This window comes from Acinonyx jubatus, chromosome B2, assembly GCF_027475565.1.
Source record: "Acinonyx jubatus isolate Ajub_Pintada_27869175 chromosome B2, VMU_Ajub_asm_v1.0, whole genome shotgun sequence".
Classification (NCBI taxonomy): Eukaryota; Metazoa; Chordata; class Mammalia; order Carnivora; family Felidae; genus Acinonyx; species Acinonyx jubatus.
Window position 1 is genome coordinate 115,535,259 of NC_069385.1, and position 23,210 is coordinate 115,558,468.

The following is a 23,210-nucleotide window of genomic DNA, read 5'->3' on the forward strand; positions in this document are numbered from 1 at the left end:
TTTCTGCTTAGAATGCTCTCCTGCCTGGAATGCTCTTCCCCCAGAATATCTGTGAGTCTAATTCCTCTACTCCTTCAAATGTTTGCTCCAAAATTCACCTTCACAATGAGAAGGCCATTGGCCACTGCATCTCACACCCTGCCCTCACACTCCTAAATTCCCCTTTCCATGTTACCTTTTCTTTTTGTCCACAGCATTATTGCCTGCTAATACACTAAATTTTTTTTATGCTCATGGTTTATTGTTATCTATCTGTACAATGCTCAAGGAGGACAAAATTATTTTTGTTCCCTGTAGTATCTATAGAAACTAGAACAGTATCTGGTAGATAGTAGGCACTAAATTACTACTGAACAGAATCTAATGACTCAGGACAATGCATATAGAATTACTAGTAGGACCAAGCAAGATACATCTCATTAAAATACTCATGCCAAAGATCTTATCTGGTAAGCAGACCAGATGGTTTTAATGTAAGGAGTAAAGGCACCATTTAGCAGCCATGTAGACAGCTTAGCCAGCTTATTTCACAACAAACTATTCTCCTCATTTAAAGCAAAGATTACTGAGAGGTGACCTCTAAATTATCTGCATCAATCAACCTGGACTCAATATTTTACTATATGGTCTACATTACAGGATAAAAACAAAAAGCTAGTCAAAAGAGAATATACTGAGCATACTACCAGAAAATTAGATCATCAACCAGTTGTAAACAAGACAGCACAAGGTTATTTCTTCAATCACTCCACCAACAAATATTAATTGTTGAGCACTGGGGATGCAATGATGATAAAGAGGGTTATAGAATTTAGATGAGAGGAAGGCATTTATGAATATAAACTCCTAAGAAAGCATGATTAGAGCTATAAAATATCAAGGTGCTAGAGAACACACAAAAGAGGGCCCCAACCCAGACTTAGGAAGGAGTTAATTGAAGGGAAAGATTTATTTTTTATTTTATTTTTTATTTAAAAAAAATTTTTTTTTTAATTTATTTTTGAGACAGAGCATGAGCAGGGGAGGGACAGAAAGAGAGGGAGACACAGAATCTGAAGCAGGCTCCAGGCTCTGAGCTGTCAGCACAGAGCCCGACGCGGGGCTCGAACTCACGGACTGTGAGATCATGACCTGAGCTGAGGTTGGACGCTTAACCCATTGAGCCACCCAGGCGCCCCGGGAAAGATTTATTGAAGGACCCAAACTCTAAGCCAGACCCTGAAGCTTCTTTACCTTTTTAAATTAGCTCATCTGAGAAAAGGGGGACATCTTATTGACCATATCAGACAAAAACTCAATGGTATTAAATGTAAGTCACTGAAGACAGCTACAAGGAGTTTCACCAACTCTCTACCCTCGGCAGGTCGGCAGCAGACCTGCGAAGGAAGTAAGTTGCAAATATACCGTTGATACAGTTAACTCCTTCATCTTTCTCCCAGACTGCTTCTCTTCCTGCATTACCTATCTTGGGCGCTCAGCCTATTTTCAAAGAATGAAAGTATTTCTGTAAGCCCAAACAATGAGGCTGGGTATTTCTTTCACAGTGATGGAGGAAAGCATTACTTCCGAGCAGATAGTGCTTATTTGCTAAATTAGGAAAACAACTCTTCTCTGCCACAAAAGCCAATCAATCATAATTTACTTACACAGTTTTTATCCAAATACAAAACAAAAATCAATGTTTATCTATCAACTCCTCTAACATTCTCCATTCAATCAAATCTCTTTTTCTGTACACTTGACACGTTTTCTGCATTTCTTTGACTGTCTGGAATAAATTTCAACCTCTAAGCCCCATCTATATTTACCTGTTTCTTCAGACCCAATTATTACTTTGTTTAGAGGCTTTCCTCTACTGAGTTTCTCCTGTGTCTTGACACCCTGTATGTTGCCTCGACATTAGAAATTTGACTTGGTCCTTTAGTTATTTTAGGTAAACATTTATGTTTTGTCTCATTACAAACAGGCACCACATACAACTGGAAGGCCTTCAGTTGTGACATCTTACACGGAACCAATCATAGTATCTACCCAGTAAGAAAGGCTGGCAGACTTTCAAATAATAATCACAGCCCTGGATCAAGAAAAATGTCATTAGAAATACATTTAGAAAAAAAAAGAAAAAAGAAATACATTTAGAGCCAAAAGACCTGAGTTGTATGCAATTTCATACGTAGTATTACAGAATTCAGTTCTTCTCTCGACCACAGTTTCCTCATCTGAAACCTCTAAGTGCTAAAGATTCGACTATCTCTCTGCCCCTCCCCCACTCGTGCCCTGTCTCTCTGTCTCAAAAATAAACAAAACATAAAAAAAAAAAAAACTTTAAAGATTCAACAAGGAAGAAAACAAACTCCCTACTCTACTAGACCGTGCAAGCCAGAGGAAGAAGGGACACAATCACAAATGTAGGATGGCAACATCTGCTAAGAACAACGTGGAGTAAGGTGTAGACACGGACGGTGGTAGGCTGAAGCTATGCTAGTGAGGGGAAAAAGAGCTTCTGGTGAAGAGACCTTTGAGTGGGTCCTGAAAGAAACGAAGGAGCCAGTCATGTGGATATGTGGGGAGGGTGTTCAGGCCAACATTAGAAACCAGGATAAAGGTCCCACTGGGAATGTGGATGTCCATATTCAAGCAAGAACACAGAGGCCAGAGTGGATGGATGCAGAGAGTGGGTGGGAAGAATATAGATGTGGTCAGGGAGTGCACAGGAACAAATCATGTAGGATCTTCCAGAACCTACCACACTGCCTATGGTTTATTAAAAATTTTCTTCTCTCCTATGAGGAGTCTCAACTCGATCATCAGAGATCATGCTTATCGTTACTTACTGTTACATTCCTCAGAAACTAGTACCGTGCCTAGCATAGGATAGGTGTTCAAATACTGAATGAAATCAGATTAAATGTAATCCAGAAACTCTCTTTACCAATGCAGTATGCTCAGCAGCTTTTATTTACAATGACGTAAAAAAGCTACACTTGTTAGGGGTCCCTGGGTGGCTCAGTCGGTTAAGCATCAGACTTCAGCTCAGGTCATGATTTCACGGTCCATGAGTTTAACCCCGAGTTGGGTTCTGTGCTGACAGCTCAGAGCCTGGAGCCTGCTTCAGATTCTGTATCTCCCTCTCTCTCTGCCCCTCCCGTGTTCATGCTCTGTCTCTGTCTCAAAAACAAACGTTAAAAAAATTTTTAAAAAGAAAAAAGCTACACTTGTTAGATGAATAGTCATTTTTATCAAGTTTAACTCTACACAAGGTGATAATTTGCACACTGGTTTTCACTGAAACAATGGTTGCTGGCTGACCCTGTTGTAAGGTCTTCTGCTAGATCACAGCAGATTCTAAAACCCCACTTCTATTTCCTCCTCAAGAACTAAGCAGAGATAAGGAACTCAGGTATAAGAAACCTGCAATGTGAAGGTGTAAAAAACAAAAAATGCAAAAAGCAGTAGAAAATTCCACTTACCATGACAATTCAGCTTTCCTGAAATTTGAGGAAATAGTTCCCACTAAGAGTCCAAAGACTCTTCATTGCCTATAAGCTTGATTAGAGAACTGACATCCCCAAGAAAAGGCAATATTGTTGCACAAAGTTGCAGCTTTCTCTAGGGGTTAGGTTCCAATCAAGCATTAAATGGCCAGTGCCATTTAAAATTTCTGGATTTCTGGGGTGCCTGTGTGGCTTAGTTGGTTAAGAGACTGACTCTTGACTTCAGCTCAGGTCATGATCTCACGGTTGTGAGACTGAGCCCCGCACAGGGCTCCACGCTGAGGGTGGAGCCTGCTTGGGATTCTCTCCCTCTCTCCTTGTGCCTGTCTCCCTCACTCATGTGCTCTCTCTCTCTCTCTCAAAATAAGTAAATAAACACTTTAAAAAATAATTTCTTTGGATTTCTATTGGGAACTAAATATTTGAAGCATGCATATGCATATATATATATATGCCACCTCCCAGCAAACATTACCATCAAGAAGCCAAGAGAAATGTCCAAATGATTTTCAGTCACCAAACTACAAAATTTTGCCATCTGTATAACCACATCATATGGCAGTCAAGAACAGCTTCATATATTCATCTTTTTTTTTTTTAATTTTTTTTTTCAACGTTTATTTATTTTTGGGACAGAGAGAGACAGAGCATGAACGGGGGAGGGGCAGTGAGAGAGGGAGACACAGAATCGGAAACAGGCTCCAGGCTCTGAGCCATCAGCCCAGAGCCTGACGCGGGGCTCGAACCCACGGACCGCGAGATCGTGACCTGGCTGAAGTCGGACGCTTAACCGACTGCGCCACCCAGGCGCCCCCATATATTCATCTTTTAACTCCACATTTTCCAAACAATCTCTCTCTCTGTTAGACTCACATTGTTCCTAATGACCAAAACTCACTACCTGTTGTTCCTTTCTCAAAAGTTATGTTCTCACAGGGGCGCCTGGCTGGCTCAGTCAGTAGATCATGTGACTCTTGATCTCAGGATTCTGAGTTCAAGCCCCATGTTGGGGGCAGAAATTACTTCAAAATAAAGTTTAAATTTAAAAAAGTACATAGTCTTGGGGCGCCTGGATGGCTTGGTTGGTTAAGCATCCAACTTCGGCTCAGGTCATGATCTCACGGCTTGTAGGTTCAAGCCCCATGTCCAGCTCTGTGCTGACAGCTCTGAGCCTGGAGCCTGCTTCTGATTCTGTCTCCTTCTCTCTCTGCCCCTCCCCCACTTTTGCTGTCTCTATTAAAGATAAATAAACGTAATAAAAAAAATTTTTTTAAATAAAAAAGTATATAGTCTTACAAATGAAGTATGCACAATGCCTAGTAACCAAGAAGTTACAAATTCAGGAAATTGTATTTGAATTGTATGATAAATGAAAAATGCTAACTGCAACATAAAGGCACAAATACACATAACACATGATTAAAATTCAACTGTAAATATGAAAAGTAACTAGAGATTTTATTAATTAGCACAAAAAATTCATGTTCAAAATTACAGCCTACTCTAAACCTGGCAGGCTACAGAACCACTCTAGCCTTTAGCACATCTGATTTGGCCAGAATAGTGGGTTTTAATCCGTCTGCTTTGTTTTGATGTGAATTTGACTACTTTAAGGAAGTACAGTACCAGTATTTTGTTTTACCACACACACCCCCACTCCCAGTTGTATAATGCTGAGCCTCATTTATGTTAGTTGGCCCTAGAAGTATTTAAATTTGCAAACCTTGCAATTAATTGTAGGCGAAGATGTTTGGTCTCTTATGCAAATTCTGAAATGACTTTGGAAAACTCTGAAATAACCACAGTCCTGGACAAGCACTAATTTTTTTCAGTGATACAAACATTATAGAAAAATAAACAATGAAATATTTTCTTCAGGCAACCTTAGGTTCACCATTCTGTTTTCCAAGATTCTCCAGTATCAAAAAAGCTTCAGAAGTCAACCACCCCAATTTTCATCATTTGCCTATTAGGTTTAATTAGAGAACCACTGGGGGCCCAGGGAGGCAACGTGACTAGTCCAAGGTCCTATAGCCAATTCGTATCTTGATTACAAATGGGTTTTAAATTTACTTCCTTCCCCCAGTAAGATTTTGATTTGTCAAGGGCAAAGAGTAGTGTTTTCCATTATTTTGAGGCTTTTTCTAACACTCTGCTCAGCAAATATTCAATAAGTGGTACTGAGATTTCCTCCTAAGAGATAAACTCAATTCTTGTTTATAAATCCAGTAAAACCTTGGTTTGTGAGCATAATTCTTTCTGGAAACAAGCTTATAATCCAAAGCACTTGTATACCAAAGGGAATTTCAAGAACCATTGGCTCAGTTGTGATCATGTGATGTTTGGCATCATGTACTATTTGTATTGCAAGACATTGCTCGTTTATCAAGTTAAAATGTATTAGAAATGTTTACTTGTCTTGCAAAACACTCGCAGAACAAGTTACTTGCAATTCAAGGTTTTACTGTAATCAGAACCTGGGGCACCTGGATGGCTCAGTCAGTTAAGTATCTGACTCTTGGTTTTGGCTCAGGTCATGATCTTGTGGTTCATGACTTTGAGCCCTGAGTTGGGCTCTGTGCTAACAGCACAGAGCCTGCTTGGGATTCTCTCTCTCTCTCTGCCCCTCCCCTACTTGTGCTTGCTCTCTCTCTCTCGAAATAAACTTAAAAAAAAAAAAAAAATCAGAACCCAACTTACACAACGTTCTGTGTCAATTATATTTCAATAAAGCTGGAATTTAAGGTGTTACTTCTCTCTTACGGCATAGTATATCTGTGAATTAGGGATGGGAGGGAGGTGTGCTAATTCAGATACTGGGAAAGCTACAGTAGATTGTTCCATGCATAAGAACACCTGCTGGAATCTATCTTGAACTCATACGTGTGCAACCTGGGCATGTGAGGTCATTAATTCCCCACAGAGCAACCCTTGCCAATGGGGTCAGGGGCCAGGGGATAAATGTTCCCCATCTGAGGTACATTCAAACTGCTTCCTAGAAGATTCTGGCAGTTTTCAGCCCGACTGCCCACAGTAGTGACCTCCTAAATAAATAACCTTGTAGCAGCTTTCTCTCCTGCTTCATTTTCCCAAGCCCCTACTACTGGTTTCTGAGAATCTCAGGGTCTGTTTTCCAGGGTGGGTCGCAGGCTTGACACAATAGAGATGGTCACAACTGGGAGAATCAGCACAATTCATCAGCTTTCTCAACACGTGAGGTCCACCCCTTGTCCCAGGACAGAAATCCAGTTCTTCAAAGAAGAGTGTGCAAGTCCAGTATCATTTCCACACGTAAGTGGGACAAAAAAGAGAGAAGAACGTGTATAAAACCAGGTCCTGGTTTTTTTATGTAAATTCAATGATGCAAATTTAATGATGTAACGTGGAAAGGCGTCTCTTTAAGAACTAGGACAGGCAATGTGAGAACAAAAGTCATAGTCAAAACTCCCTATACTCCTTTCCATGGAACTCTGCAAGGACTCACTACTGAATCTTCACAATGTGCCTTAAAATGATGAAGATACTACTATGTAGGTGACCCTTGCACAAAGCAGGAGTTTGGGCACCGACCCCTCCCATGCAGATTTACACCACACATAATATACCATCTCTGTATTCATCCCCATCCCCTAGAAGAGCTGGATGACAGGAATAAAGAATCTTTTGAAGTCTGTGTACTGCTAAACAGGAATAGAAATAGACTGCCACTCATCATCTAGCTAAGGAAGGCAAATGCAAAAGGTTCACTCACACATCATTGAATTCCTCCAGAGACCTTGCAGGTGTAAAAACATCCAACAGACCAATCACCTATGAGAAAACAGAAAAATCAGACAGTAAATAAATATAGAACCATAGTACCCATCAAGCTTAGTCATTTTAATAGGAACGAATTTCAAATCCTACCATCTCAGTTCAATAACACCACAACATCATACATTTAACTACAACTTATTTTTTACCCATATTATGGTTTTGATTTTTACTTGTTAACATCATTTCCCATAACATATTTTACCACTAAAAACTTCATCTCTTTAGAATTTGCTCACATTTAGCCACTTGTAAATAAGAAGCAAAAAGATTTAGGGCTCTTGACTCACATATACACTAATAGACTAATGATTAACAAGCAGAAAAAGGTCAGACTTCTAGAACTATTATTACAGTATCATGTTTCTTTTTTTTTAATGTTTATTTACTTATTTATTTTGAGAAAGAGAGAGAGAGCGAGTATGCATGCAAGTGGGGGAGGGGCAGAGAAAGAGGAAGAGAATCACAAAGGTTCTGCACTATCAGCACAGAGCCCAACACGGTGCTCAATCTCACAAACCATGAGATCATAACCCGAGCAGAGATCAAGAGTAGGACACTTAACCAACTAAGCCACACAGGTGCCCCAGCATCATGTATCTTTTTTAAACGTATTATCATTCCATGAAAATTTTCCAGATGTCGTCTTCAAGACTGATATTTTTGAGCTCCAAAATATTCTCTTAGTATATAATCTTGGTATTATTCTTACAATAGTCTTAAAATTCAGATACTTTTCTTAATCATCATCAGGTATTTGGATCAGAAAATTTAAAAATTTTTTCAAAAGGCTATCTTTATGGAAGGATAAAGCGAAAACTACTTAATACTCAGTAATCCATGGTCTTTGAGCAGTTTTTCTGGTTGTGGAGTTATACTGATCAATCCATTTATACCACCACCATTCCCCAACCACCATCAATTACTTCTAAAACAAGAGTTAAGAATATCTGGAAATGATCCTGAGAAACTTAACAGGAACCCATGGGGGAGGGGAAGGAAAAAAAAAAAAAGAGAGAGGTTAGAGGCGGAGAGAGCCAAAGCATAAGAGACTCTTAAAAAATGAGAACCAGGGGCGCCTGGGTGGCGCAGTCGGTTAAGCGTCCGACTTCAGCCAGGTCACAATCTCGCGGTCCGTGAGTTCGAGCCCCGCGTCAGGCTCTGGGCTGATGGCTCAGAGCCTGGAGCCTGTTTCCGATTCTGTGTCTCCCTCTCTCTCTGCCCCTCCCCCATTCATGCTCTGTCTCTCTCTGTCCCAAAAATAAATAAACGTTGAAAAAAAAAAAATAAAAAAAAAAAAAAATGAGAACCAACTGAGGGCTGAAGTGGGGTGGGAGGGAGGGGAGGGTGGGTGATGGGTATTGAAGAGGGCATCTTTTGGGATGACCACTGGGTGTTGTATGGAAACCAATTTGACAATAAATTTCATATATTAAAAAAAAAAAAAGAATATCTGGAAATGAAACAAATGAAAGCCAAATGGCCTTCATGAAAATTGACCCATGACAGTGGCCTCATTAGCATGTTGCTCTAACCAACCAAGCTAAACAAACAGCTCTGAAAGTAAAATACACCAATGCTCAAAACCTTATCATGAAAAAGCACACTTTTAATTAGAATGTTACTCCACTCATTCAACTATCAGGCTTTTAAAAGCAATTTCAATTATATAGCCTGAACCCAAAAGGGAAAGGCCTTGGAAGTCAAGGAGAATAGCTTTCCAAAACTTTACATCTTATTCCAAAGGAAAGGTACCTGTAAGACCATTACCCAGACAACTGTATACAAGAAAACCAAAACTGGGATGTCTGGGTGGCTCAGATGATTACATGTCCAACTCTTGATTTCGGCTCAGGTCATGACCTTGCAGTTTGTGAGATCGATACCCACATTGGCTCGTTGTTGACAGCACAGAGCCTGCTTGGGATTCTGTCTCTCCCCCTCTCTCTGCCCCTTCCTGCTCATGCTTTCTCTCTTTCTCAAAATAAATAAATAAACTTAAAAAAAAAAAAAAAGGAAAACCAAAATTACTTATAACTGTACTACCCATTATAACTATCATTAACATTTTGAGATATTTCCTTTGATTTTTCTGATATATGTAAAATAAGTTCGGGTTATATTCTGCATACAGTTTTATATCCTGCCTTGTCACTATATAATGACTATTCTCATATCCTCAAATATATTTCATGCTCTACCATTTGTATATACCGTTAATTAACCAATTTCCTATCTTTGGACATTTAAGGAACACTGCAACTGTGCATGTACATGTGTATGTAATATATATTTTGCACATCTTGAATTTCCTTCCAGAAAATAAATTTCAACAAATAGAATTACAGCATCAAAGGACACTGATATATTTAAGGATCTTAGTATTGTCAAATTGTCCTACATAAAGCTGAGGTCAATTTACATTCCCACCAACAGTGTATCTGTGACCTTGTAACAGCTCTGAATCGTGCTTTAAATTTAAGTCACATCATTTTCTTTTACCTTCTCCATCTAAACCATAACTGTTTTTCTTGAGCCTGATATACTCCTGGCTTAAGATCTTTGGTCTTTTGATTACTCTGCCCATCCCCACTTGTACTTTAGGTAACTGAGATCTAGAAGTCGATTCGTTCAACTGTTCCAATATTTTTGAATCATTGATTCTTATTACGTGAGATGCTCCATCTCCCCAATGACAGGAAAAGTTTAAAACAATTTACATTGTTTTACATTATTTCAATTGTGATTGTGAAAATCCTCAAATTAAAGTAAAAGTAAAACACTAGATGTCAATTTACATAGGATTTTTCACGTAAGAGTTACCTCAAAGATAGTAAAACAATGTAAATCCAAAATATTTTCAAATAAAGCTCCAACTTCAATTTGAAAACACAACAAGCATTTTGGAATCAAACAGCTGTAAGTCTGAACTCCACAGTCAGTTTGTGATTTCCTGGATCCATGAACTTATGTCTTTTTCATTCCAATAACCCCAGCACTTGGAATACTGTCTGGCACATAGCACCTCAAGTAATATTTGTTAAATAAATGAAAGAAAGGAATCCTCTCTGAGCCTCATTTTCCTCATATGAAAGAGAGGGGGATGCGTATTTTTATCACATTGTGAGGAAGATTAAGGAGACAGTGTAACTGAAGGTGCCTAGCACAAAGGACTGACCCTCTGTGGATTACCAAATTAAGTAGTGATCACAGTCCTTAGAGTTTATAAAGAATTACAAAATACAAATCACAGAAACAATCTGAAGCAGCTACTTCCAGTAACGAAATCTGAGATACAAAGCTAATCTAAATTATTCAAATGACTAAGAAGCATGCCTGCAAGAAGCACAATAAACTGATTTGGAAAAAATAACAGCACAAGCATGTTAGCAAACAGTCTATCAAATTTTAATTTCTTTAAAGGACACATCTTATGAGATTAAAACTACCCATGTTACATCAAAGTATCTTTAATTTTTTGTGGGCTTTTACATTAATTACATTACATTAATTGTATTTATGGAGTACTCACGAAAAGGAAAATACTATAAAACGAGTTTCCCAGCATTAAACTGGGGAACTTGGGGGAACATTCCATAATCTATTCACTTCTCAATTCTTATTTTGCTAAATGTTTGTTTGTTTGTTTATTGCTTTTGAGAGAGAGAGAGAGCACGAGTGGGGTAGAGGCAGAGAGAGAGGGAGAGAGGATCCCTGCTCAGCACGGAGCCCAACAAGGAGCTCTATCCCACACCGTGAGATCATGATATGAGCCAAAATCAAGAGTTGGATGCTGAGCCAACTGAGCCACCCAGGTGCCCCTATTTCCCATTTCTTGAATGGAAATTTCCTTTTAATTCAAGTTATATTTTAGCCTGTTTCTTTACTCCTGCTTTCAGACACCCAAAACTAACCCAGGAATCAATTATTTAGAAAAGATATTTACAATACAAATAATCAGCAAATGTCCCTGATGACTGTCCTACAACAGTCAAAAACTGATGGACAGAAGTGATACATTTTTACCAAATTGGCACACACTCAAGAGAAAGCCCACTTTAACTCAGAAACCAACAATATTTAATATCTTTAACACAAGTGCACCAAAACAGTGACCGGATCTACCACGGTAAGGTAGATCCCAAATAAAAATTTTTAAAGGATTCCTTGAATAGTTTTAAATTTCAAAATGCACAGATCTCCAGGCCCTTAACTCCAGGCAATCTTTACAGTACCTACCCAGAAGGCAAAAAGCTGCAGCTGGCAAGATGCTCCCCTTTCATGTTTCCTTAGAGCAGGTGTTAATGAGATCAAGGTCGCAAGTTCAATCAGGAATGCACCAGGTAACTTTGTTCAAAGAATAACTCTTATAGGCACAGAGGATATTCTCCCTAGCTCATTCCCCTTTACCCATCTGGTAAATGTGTGTCTGCCATTCGTTATCACTAATAAAAGAAATAAACTCAAGATGACATATTGATTCTGAGTCCAGCGTTTTTGGGGAAAAGATCACATGTGCATTTGGCACCTAGAAATTACATTTGTTACCAATACTTAATATTGTCAAGAGTTTTAAGCTGCTACTGTTTTTGGAGGCCTGGTGTTTTTGGAGGTACCGTGGCCCAAAAGAGTCATTTACTTATTTATTTTACAGATTTTATTTTTAAGTAATATCTACACCCAATGTGGGGCTCAAATTCACAACCCGGAGATCAAGAGTCACATGCTCTACTGACTGGACCAGGCAGGCAACCCCCAAAAAAGTCATTTAAGAAAAAGAAAGAGGAAGAGAAAGAGGAAGATGAAGGAGAGGAACTCCTCTAAAAATCCTCGATTAAACTTACTTGGAAGCCTTGGCTCTTCCCTGGGTAAAACTACTTTTACACTGTCAGTTCCTAAGGGTTTGTAGAATAGGCTGAAGTTCAGGAATTTTTCTACATGGAGTCAAAGTCTGTTAGCCCCTTCCCATTCCTCCTTCAAATACTTGCCAACAGAAGAGAGAACTCTGAAACGTTCAGCCATGTGCCTTCTTTTGTTCAAAACCAAATCACCAATACTTAAGTACAGGTGCTCTACATTCATACTGCTAAAACCTAAACATGTTACCATAAAAAGACCAACTGCTATTAAGCAAGCTGCTTATACAACACCTTGTGTAGATTAAAATCCTAATACTATCAGTCCTCTTAAAAGATTCTTTTAGCCTCTCCTAAATTAGAACAATTATATCCCATCACTGTGGCCTTTTCGTTTCTACAGAGTGACCCAAATGTAACCAGCCTAATATCATATAAGACACATTTTGAAGTGTCTCATTACAGAAAACTAAAGCACAAAAAACTAAATAAGGCTGTTTCTTATGACCAGTAGAAAAGCCAAGGCATGGATTCAGATAACCCAAAAGAATCCCTGCCCTAAACATTGGCTTAAATGGTCTATGAAGCGAGGCAGAACAATAAAGTATGGCACTGGTAATCTAAACCAGATGTTCGTAAATGAGCGCTGGCAACATCGGTGGGATCCCAAGGCCTCCTGAAAGTGCTTTGGGGTTCCATAAATGTTTGGCTTGTATTCCATTTTCAAAGTATTCTTTATTTAAAAGCTATGATAATGTCTTTGTCACATTTATTAATGTGTAATGAAAAACAGCATACACACTCAACTGTGTTAAAAACCAAATGTAAACGCGTCAGTTAAGCTGCAGGCCACCTTGATTTTATGCAGACCCTGGAAGAGAGCTTCTCCTGCTGGCTTTTTCCATGTATATCAACTTCTTGTAAACATGTCACTGATTGGGAAGGCTGCAGCTCTGCACGGAACTCTTTAAAAACTCAGGTTTGCACATGGATGCTCATGCACACTATACCCAGGAATAGAAGTTACCTGTGGAGAACAACTTGCTCAATAGGATGCAATTAAAACAAACTATGAAAATAAATAAGAAGCTACAGCTGTAATTACAAGAGCATCCATAATCCAATTCCAAATTTAAGTCTCAATGTTCCCAATGTAGAAGAAATTTGTACCTTGGGAAGCAAATGTATGTTAATAAAGGATCACATCTCTGTAATTTTTTTCTTACCATGGGAAAAAAATTCAATTATTAAGACAGAAAAGGTCTGAATAGCCAAGTAATAAATTTACAGATTTTGAATTTTTTTCTACACTGTAACAATCCATAGGGTCAAATGATTCTAAAATCTCTATCGCCACTGTTTCTACAATGCTACAAATTTTACAGATCCTTTCGTACACAATCACATAAATTCTTTTAAACTTGATTTTGAAATTTAGGAAAGTAAGTATCTTCAATCGATTGTTTTTTTTCTCTTTCAGCTAACATTGCAATTGCATCCCTTTATTTACTGCATTGGGTTTTTACGTTTATTTATTTATTTTGAAAGACAGAGTGTGTGTATGTGTGTGCACTCGTGCCAGTGAGCAGAGTGGGGGTGGGGCAGAGAGAGAGGAAGAGAACCCCAAGCAGGCTCTGTGCTGTCACAAGCAGGCAAGCACAGAGCCCTACTCAGGGCTCAATCCCACGGAACATGAGATCATGACCTGAGCTGAAACCAAGAGTCGGATGCTCAACCGACAGAGCCACCCAAACGCCCCCACGGTATTAGGATTTTCTAGGATTTTAGGATTTTTTGCGGTATGGCATTGCTTCCAAATTCCCAAACTGACAGAAAGGAAAAAGTTATATTTAACTTAAACGATGTCTTTGTCACATTTATTAAAATGCCTGAATCTGGAAAAGCTGTCTTGAAAAAGATTAAAAAGGAAAATTATAATATTAAATTCTCCATAAAATAACAGCCACCTTTGAAAGGACATTCAGTGAGCCTAACACATGCTGCCTCAAACTTCCCCACCGAAATAATCCATAATAACATAAAATAGCCTTGGACTCCCATATTTGGACACTACAGCCTGAAGTAAATGTAGTAAAGAATGCAAATTTGTTTAATCTTTTCTCTCAAAAATCCTTTCATTAAACAAGTCTGTTCAGTGCAGTGGCCACTACACCCCAGTACGAGGCACGGTCCACAGCGTGATGCGTTCTAATGTACGCCCATTTGCAGCAATTAAAACACAACTTTTTCCAGTTTATTCAACAGCAGCATTTATTCTTCCTTGAATGAATAACTTACATTTTCATGTTTCATGTGTTTAAGTAACCGCAGTTCTCTGTAGGTCCTTTTGGCGTGAATGATGGACTGAAACGGTCTGGAGAGCTTCTTCACTGCCACACGTAACCCAGTTTTTGTGTCAAAGGCAGCACTAAGGAAAAAAAAAACAACACAGGAAGAATCCATCATTAAATGTGCTTTAAATATTTCAAAATCAGTATTTATAAGGCTTTTTCCATTTTCAGATTAAATGGGTCTACACAAAGATACATAAAAAGTATAAAATATAAACATAAAAACTAAAACAACCTAAAATCCCACTATCCAAAGTAATCGGTTATTTATGGTGTTTCCTTCTCATCTTTTTTTTGATGCATCTAAATCAGGGATCAGAAAATTTTTTCTATGAAGGACCAGATAGTAAATATTTTAGACTCTGGGAGGCTTAGGGTCTTTGTCACAACTCCTCAACAACTCTGTGGTCATAGAAAGCAGCTAGACAATAAATTTAAAAATGGATGTAGTTGTGTCCCAGTTAACATGAAAATAAGCAGCCACTTCATCTACATGAGCCAATAGACTGATACATAAAGAGCTGGACTCTGTCTTCTCTGATGTAGCCTTCACTGTCACCTTGCCACCAAATACTGCCTGACCAGAGAGGAGGGCTTGGGATGCTTTCAGGGCAATGAGTTGGCACAACAATTTCCTGAGCATCTACAAAGTATCTGCCACTTTTTAGAAGCTTAGATGTAGTAAGGAACAGGTCAACAAATCTCAGCCCTCAGGGGATGGGGGGAGGGAAGAATAGGATAATAAAAATAATTTCAAATAGTGATGAATGTTAGGACTAAATAAAACAGAATGGGACGAATGAAGACAGCCAGTGGGGTTTTGCTACTTTAGCTAGAATGTCTGAGGAAGTACATTTGAGCTGAGACGACTGAATGATGAGAAAGCAATAGCCATATAAAGGTATAGGGAAAAAGAACGTCAAACAGAAAAAAACAACAACAGTATTATTAATATTTATGGAGTCTTTATCATATACCAGAAACTATTCTAGGCCCTTTACATTAATTTTTAAAATTAAAATTAAAATAATTTTTAATCCCTAACACCCCTACAAAGTGAATGCTATTATCATTCCCCCAGTCAGAAATTTGGAAACTGAAGCACGGAGAGATTAAGCAACTTGACCATGATCACAAAGCTAGAAAGTGGCAGGAGCAGAGAATCTGGATCCACAGCTCATGCTATTAACCACTTTGCCATGCTGCCTCTCAGAAGAGCTAGTGCAAACAAAGGAAAAAAGAAACAGTGGTAGAAAAACTATGGCGTGCTGGAGGGCATAAAGATGGCCTGTGTAGGTGGGACACAGGGAGCAAGGGGAGAGTAGAAAAGAATGGTCAGAGGCATGGGCAGAGGCTAGATCATGTAGGACAACTACAGCAAGAATCCTGATGTGTATTTTAATTATTTTTAGAGACTGGGCTAATCCAATCATGCCGCATCCTCCTGTTTATCTCAGCCTCTAATGGGCATCCAAGACTTTGGGATCATCTACCATGACCAAACTCTTTCCCATGTGACTCTGTACTTGTTCCAGAAGTTCCCCTCCCTTCACTCCCAAATCCTTACACTATGTCCTTACTCTTCAACTCCCAATTTGTTATCAACTCCTGTAAATCTTCAACCCCTTTTCTGAGCCTTCCCTCCAACTCTTTGATTTAATTCAAACTAGGCTCCACCTTGAAGACACTACTTGTCTTACAGCCCTGCCCTTAGCGGGCACATCCCAGGTACCTCAAAGCTAGCAGGTGGGGCAGATGTCCTCCTTGCCAACCATGCCTACTTCCAGCCTCTAATTCTCCATTAGTTCCATTCTCCCTGCTGCTATAATCCACTGACCTGGAATTTTCCATTATTTACCAAAAAGTTAGTTCCTATCTCAAAGTCTCTCTCCACCCTCAACATCTGTCATCATTCTTGGCAACTTCAACATCCAGGTGGAAGGCACATCCAACATCCTGGCCTCTCGGTTTCCTGACCTCTCCAGGAAACTCCACCTCGTCCAGCCACCTCCATGGTCACACCCTGGACCTCTGTCTCCACCAAAAGCTGCCCTGCCTACACAATTTTGAATGCCAGCACCCGTTTTCCATCACAAACCTTCTTTGCCTTTCAGTTTACTTCTAGTTTAACTGTATCCTGACTACAACAATTTGTGGACCTCATCGTCACTGCCTGATTCGACCCTTCAAGCCCTCTCCCATCTTCATTTTCCTTCTCGCCTGGCTTAGATTGCATGTTCCCTTGTGTGTTTGCCTCTCTCTCCTATACTCACCTGGATAAAGTCTGACTTTGGGTGATCTCAACTATTTTTATTTCCCTTGTCTGAATCCAAGAACAAATTGTGGTTGAAGAAAAAAAAAATGGACAATCATACAGACTGGTTTCATTCTTAATTTCTGGCCTTACCCTCAAATAAGGCTCTCAAAACTGCCACTTTTTTTAAGAATTTTTTTTTTTAAGTTTACTCATTTATTTTGAGAGAAAGAACATGAGCAGGGAAGGGGCGGAGAAAGAGGGAGAGAGAGAAAGGAAGAGAGAGAACCCCTAGTAGGCTCTGCACTGTCAGTGCAGAACGCAACACGGGGCTTGAACTCATGAACCGTGAGATCATGACCTGAGCTGAAACCAAGAGCTGGACACTCAACCGAGCCACCCAAGTGCCCTAAAACTGCCATTTTTTTTCCCTAGGAAGTCCATTTTCTTACTTAAAGTCATCATTTGACACTGTCACTCTCTTCAAACCTCTAATTCACTCTTTTCCCCCAAAGTTGTCCTTGGCTTCATTGGGAAAATAGAAACCATCAAAGGGAAGCTCCATCTGCCTCCTGGGTAAGTCTACAAACCCACCTGCAGTTGGACCTATCTTCTCTGCTTTGTCTCTTGCTCTAAGAACACATGTCCTTTCTTACAAAAATCCAAGACCTCTCACTTTGGAGCCATCTCCCTCCTCCTTTCAAGTTCTTTACTCCTTCATTCCTTTTCTCTCTCCATTCTGAGTTTCTGCCTATCTTTTGGATCATTCTCATCAACATAAATATGCTCTAGTTATTTCCCACCCTCAACAAACAAACAAAAACTTAACCTTGAAAGCTCCTCACTACAGTTAATGTTCTCCAAGGGTTCTCAAAGTATGGTTCCTAGGTCAGTAGCATTCGTGTCACCTGGGAACTTATAAGAAATGCACATTCTCAGGTGTCACCCTAGACCTACTGAATTGGAAACCCTGAAGTGGGTCCAGCAATCTGTATTTTATGAAGCCCGCCACATAACTCTAACCCACAGTGAAGTCTTTACCTCTGCCATTCCACAGACCAGCAACACTGGCATTATGTGGGAGCTCTTTAGAAATGCAGAATCTCAGGCCTTAAAGTAGAATCTACATTTTGACAAGATCTCCAGGTAATTCATGTGTATCTTAAGGTGTGAGTCATTTCCTTGGCTCCCATTCTTTCCTCAACCCATTACACTGAAACCGTTCTTCTCGGGTCATTAATGACCTGTTACCAAATCCAACTGCCACTTTTCTGGATTAGAAATTGACATGGTTAACACTTCCCCTTTCTCTAAACACTCTCCATTCTGGAGTCCGTATCAGCACATTCTACTGGTTTTCTGTGACCTCTATGGCAACTCCCTCTCTGTCCTCATTGCATGTGGTTCCTCTACTTGAACTCTGTTAGTTCCTCAGGGCATGGCACTAGGCCCTCTTCTCTCTCCTACATTCTTCTGGATAATCTCATCTATGTCCAAGACTTAAATGCCATCTTATATTGAAAACTCCCAAATCTCTCACTGAAATCCCTTCTCTGAGCCTGACTGCCTTCCTAACATCTCCATATGAAAAACACATAAGCACCTTAAAGCTTAGCAAGTTCAAAACACCTACAACTATTCCTCTCCTTGTCTCTTATATTTCAATAAATGGACTTTCCATCCAATTGCTCAAGTCAGACATCTGAGTATCACTTGTTTTCTCCCTTTCCTCCAGCTCCAGCCTCCTGGTCCCCATCCAAACCTATCAGCAAGTCTTGTAGTTTCCCATCTCCAAAATACATCTCTAATTCAACTTGTCTTCATTGCACTGCTAACATACTAGTCCAAATCATCCTCGTCACCAGCCTGCCTTCTTCTGCTGGTCTCCCTACCTCCTGTTTTGTGACATTCTTTTTCTTTTTTTTAATTTTTTTTTAACATTTATTTATTTTTGAGACAGAGAGAGACAGAGCATGAATGGGGGAGGGTCAGAGAGAGGGAGACACAGAATCTGAAACAGGCTTCAGGCTCTGAGCTCTCAGCACAGAGCCTGACACGGGGCTCGAACTCACGGACCGTGAGATCATGACCTGAGCCGAAGTTGGACGCTTAACCGACTGAGCCACCCAGGGGCCCCTGTTTTGTTACATTCTAATACACTCACCACAAGCATCCAATTCAATCTTTTAAAAATATAAATTAGATGACACTACCCATTGCTTTCAAATCCTTCAAGAAATTTCCTTGGTACATAAAATAAAATGCAAGTTTCCTATCATGGCCTACAAGGCTCAGATGACCTGACCACCAATGACCACTCTAACCTGCTCCTGCACGACTCTTTCCTTTCCCCCAGCCACTATGTTTTGAACATGCTGGCTCCTTTTAGTTCCTTAAACTCTTCAGACAGGCTGTTTCTGGTTCCTGAGCTGCTCTTCTCTCCCACCTCCACTCTACCCTACAGCCAAATCCTTCTTCTTCAAGCATTGGTTTAAATAGCCATCCCCCTCAGAGATGTATCAACAGGTCTGTTATTCTCTGTCACAACACCCTCCTTCTTGTTTCCTTCCTTATCCTACAAAAAGGGAGGGGGTGTTCTCTTCTCTCCCACTCCTGTTCCTACAAACCCATAAAATAATAACTTCTTCCCTCTTGGAAGTACCAAGTCAACTTATACTCTTCTCTAACCCCTCAATGGCTCTTGTGAGACAGAAAATGGCGCCTGCTATGTGACCCATCCTCCTCAACTCTCCACCTCAGTTTGCCTGCCCACCTGTAGGCTGAACATGTTCTCTCCTCCACTGATAAGCCCTTGGGGACCTCCTGGAGCAAGGAATGTCATCAGGTTTCTGGCTGACCTGCCTATGACTGAATGTGCAAGTTCAACTCAGTAGGGAAAAAATAAGAAGGCTACTTGAGCTGCCTGTCCAAGCTGTTCTCCATGCCAGCTTTACAGTAATAAAGTACATATTTTCATCTCTATTTGACGCCTGTATCTATTCAGCAAAAGGTAGGCTAGGATTAATCAGTACCCTATCCCAATAATCACAATTTATTACTGTATGTTTATCTACCACCCAGCAGGGTGGTTAAATAAGGGCTAGGGCTTTGGTATTAGACAATCTGGATTTCAATTCAAATTCTGTCACTTAGTAGCTATATAATCTTGAGAAAGTTAATTAAATTCTCTCGGGCTTATATATAAAATGAGGATAAGGTACGTATCTAATAAAGAGAATGCTCGTTAAGATTAAATGTGATAACTTTTGTAGTAGCTTTAGCAAAAGGGCCTGGCCTATAGTAAAGCTTAATTATTAGACATTAATAATGTCTGCCTTTCCCATTCATCATAAGCACCTGGAGGGCAGTTACTGTCTTCTGGTTTATCACTTCTGTATTGCACAGTACTTAGCATAATGCCCGGCAGGGGCACACTCTCAAAATATGCTTAACAAAAGCATGAAAGAGTATTTTGTAATGCAGTTATCTGAAACATGAAAGAAAAATCTTCAACTTTATTATTTGGCTCTCAATTTTTACAAATTCAGTAGCATCCAGGGGCACCCAGCTGGCTCAGTCGGTGGAGCGTGCGACTTATGATCTCGGGTTGTAATTTCGAGCCCCACGTAGGGTGTAGAATTACTTAAAAATAAAATCTTAAAAGAAAAATAAATTCAATAGCATCCAACAAGAAACTGATAGTAATGTTAAAAACATACAATCATTGAGTGCTTTGTTATTGCAAGATACTGTTTTTAGATCTTTACATAAATGAACATCTTTATCAAAAAGACATCATTATTGGGGCGCCCGGGTGGCTCATTTGGTTGAGCGTCCAACTCTTGGTTTTGGCTCAGGTCATGATCCCAGGGTCAGGGGATCAAGCCCAGCGTTGGGCTCCCTGCTGAGCATGGAGCCTGCTTGGGATTCTCTCTCTCTGCCCCTTTCCTCAGCTGGTGCATGCTCTCACTCTCTTAAAAGAAAAAGACATTATTATTATTTCCATTGTACAGATGAGAAAACTGAGGCACAAAGCGATTAAACAATGTGCCCACAGTATGGACAGAAAATGGCAGAGCTGAGATTCAGATTCAACTGGTATGTTTTCAAGCACGAACTCTTAATGGATACCACTGAATGACTCCTTAATGGATCTCCGTATGGAACTCTTAAAGAATAATCAAGTTCAACTTTGCCAACAGTTCAGTCCATTTTAAATATATCCTAATTATATGAACTCTGCTTTTCTAAAATGCTTCCTACTATAATTAATTGCATTTCATATGGACAAAGTATTTCTTGTAATTTTACATTGAACTCAGGATAGCATTAATAAGCATTTCAGAAGAAAAAACTTTCACTCTGGATGCATTACTTTATGTAGGGGAAGTTTCTCAATCCCTAAAGTTCTAACTACTCCCTGTGAATTTAGGACACTGATGGAGTCAATGATGTGGTTTCTTACAAATACCAAAGTATCACTTCCTGAGTATTTGCTGAAATATCTCCTTCACGAGAGCTTTATGGATATAAAAGAAACACTAAACATAGTACCTGATATCACAGAACTTGCCATCTGAGATTATGAAACATACATGAAAGCAAAGAACGCCCAACAACACAGTGTAACTATACACAGTTGACCACGTTTCTACAAAGTGGGTTCAAAAATATATACATTGAGTATACAAATTTATATATAGTGGCGTCCAGCTGGCTCAGTCGCAAGAGCATGTGACTCTTCATCTCAAAGTTGTGAGTTCCAGCCTCACGTGAGGTGTAGAGATTACTTAAATAAAACTTAAAAAAAAAATGTACTTATGGGGTGCCTGGGTGTCTCAGTTGGTTAAACGGCTTGATTTTGGCTCAGGTCACAATCTCAGGGTCGTGAGATCGAGCCCAGTGTGGGTTAATATTCTCTCTCTCCCCCTCCTCCCTCCACTCTGTCTGCCCCTCTCCTGCTCTTACTCTCTCACTTGTGTGTTCTCTCTCTCTAAAAAAATTAGATTAAATAAAAATAACACTCACACTCTCTCACTTGTGTGTTCTCTCTAAAAAAATTAGATTAAATAAAAATAATATAAATTACATATAATATATAAATTGGGTTCAAAATATGCAAATGTTTACTGCAGCCTGTTCACAAGAACAAAACCAGAAATGACCTTAATGTCCAACGACAGAGAATTTAGATTATGGCACATTCTCCCATATATTGTAGCCATTAACAAGAATCTCCACGGAGTACTAACATGTACATGTTATATTATTGATGGGAAGAAACAACTTTCAGAAGTAAAGAATGAGCCTATCTGTGGAAAAAAAAGTGTACTTGTACATGTATATATACACGTGCAGACAAGAAATATCTAAAATATTCAGAATTTTAACATTTTTACTTATTTATATTTTTCTATCCTGATTTTTTTAAAAAATGAGCTTATATCTTTTAATAAGGTCATTAGTGAATTACAAGCATAAGTCATCTATATTGTTCTATTAACCTAAAATAAAAAATAGGTACTAACTTTAATAAAGCCACTATTAACATTGTATCTCCTTCAAATGATACTTACATAGCTATACTCACAGAACATAAATTTGTATCCTCTGTTCGTAAGCCATAAGCATTTTCCATTTTACTAAACAATAATTTACAGTAATTTCCTTAAATATCTGCACCACAATCTACTTAACTATTCTCTTTATTGATGGGCATTATAGCCATTCTATTCATTCACATACACAAATACTATAAAAACTACTACAATGGACATCTTAATTCATACTGCTTCATCAATAATTGCATGATTTCCCTAGAACAAATAATTTTTACTTCAAAGGACATACACTTACACTTTTTAAAACATAATATGCTTACAAAAGAGAACAAGCAGGAATTGTTCAGAGAAACTGCTTTCTGTTTATCAGTTAAGCAGAATCCCTAGCAAAGCTACTGAAACAAGGAATATACGACCCATCCCCAACACCACCGCTTTAAGCATTTAACTGCTCTGACCTAGCCTCCCGTTACTATCACTAATCAAAACAATGTTTGGAGAGAGGAGAAATCACTCATTTCATCCTAAATTGAACACTGTAATCACCCAAAGCAGAAATTAACAATTTCTTAATCACCTAATAAAACCAATTAAATACCCAAAGGAAAGAAATTCAAATTTACTGAATACCTGACCATGTCACATACTATCTGGGAAATGTTTAATCCTTATAATAACTTTTTGAGATAGTTATATTTACTTTCCAAAATAAGAAACTGATGGTCAGAAATATTAACAACTCACCCAAGGTCATGTAACTCATACACAGTGGGATTCAAACCTAGATTGGTCTAATTTCAGTGTTCACTCTTTTTCCAGAATGCCAAACTGCCCAGGATTAAGGGCAACCCAAGGAGCAGCTACTGGCTTTGCCTTTATGA

The 23,210-nt window shown here is 39.2% G+C and overlaps 1 protein-coding gene across 6 annotated transcripts in view; it reads right to left on the reverse strand.

The window, feature by feature from the left end:
* The window catches only part of MAPK14 (mitogen-activated protein kinase 14), a 75,022-nt gene that overhangs the window by 35,413 nt on the left and 16,399 nt on the right, over positions 1-23,210 (reverse strand). For all 6 annotated transcript variants that reach the window (XR_008298639.1, XR_003419648.2, XM_027057894.2 and 3 more), the window contains exons 2-3: positions 14,462-14,591; positions 7,246-7,304 (exon numbers count right to left, since the gene is read on the reverse strand). Coding sequence is in view for 4 of the 6 variants with exons in the window: in XM_027057894.2 (XP_026913695.1) it covers positions 7,246-7,304; positions 14,462-14,591 (189 nt within the window). In the remaining 2 variants the exon portion in view is untranslated. The remainder of the gene's footprint in view (positions 1-7,245; positions 7,305-14,461; positions 14,592-23,210) is intronic.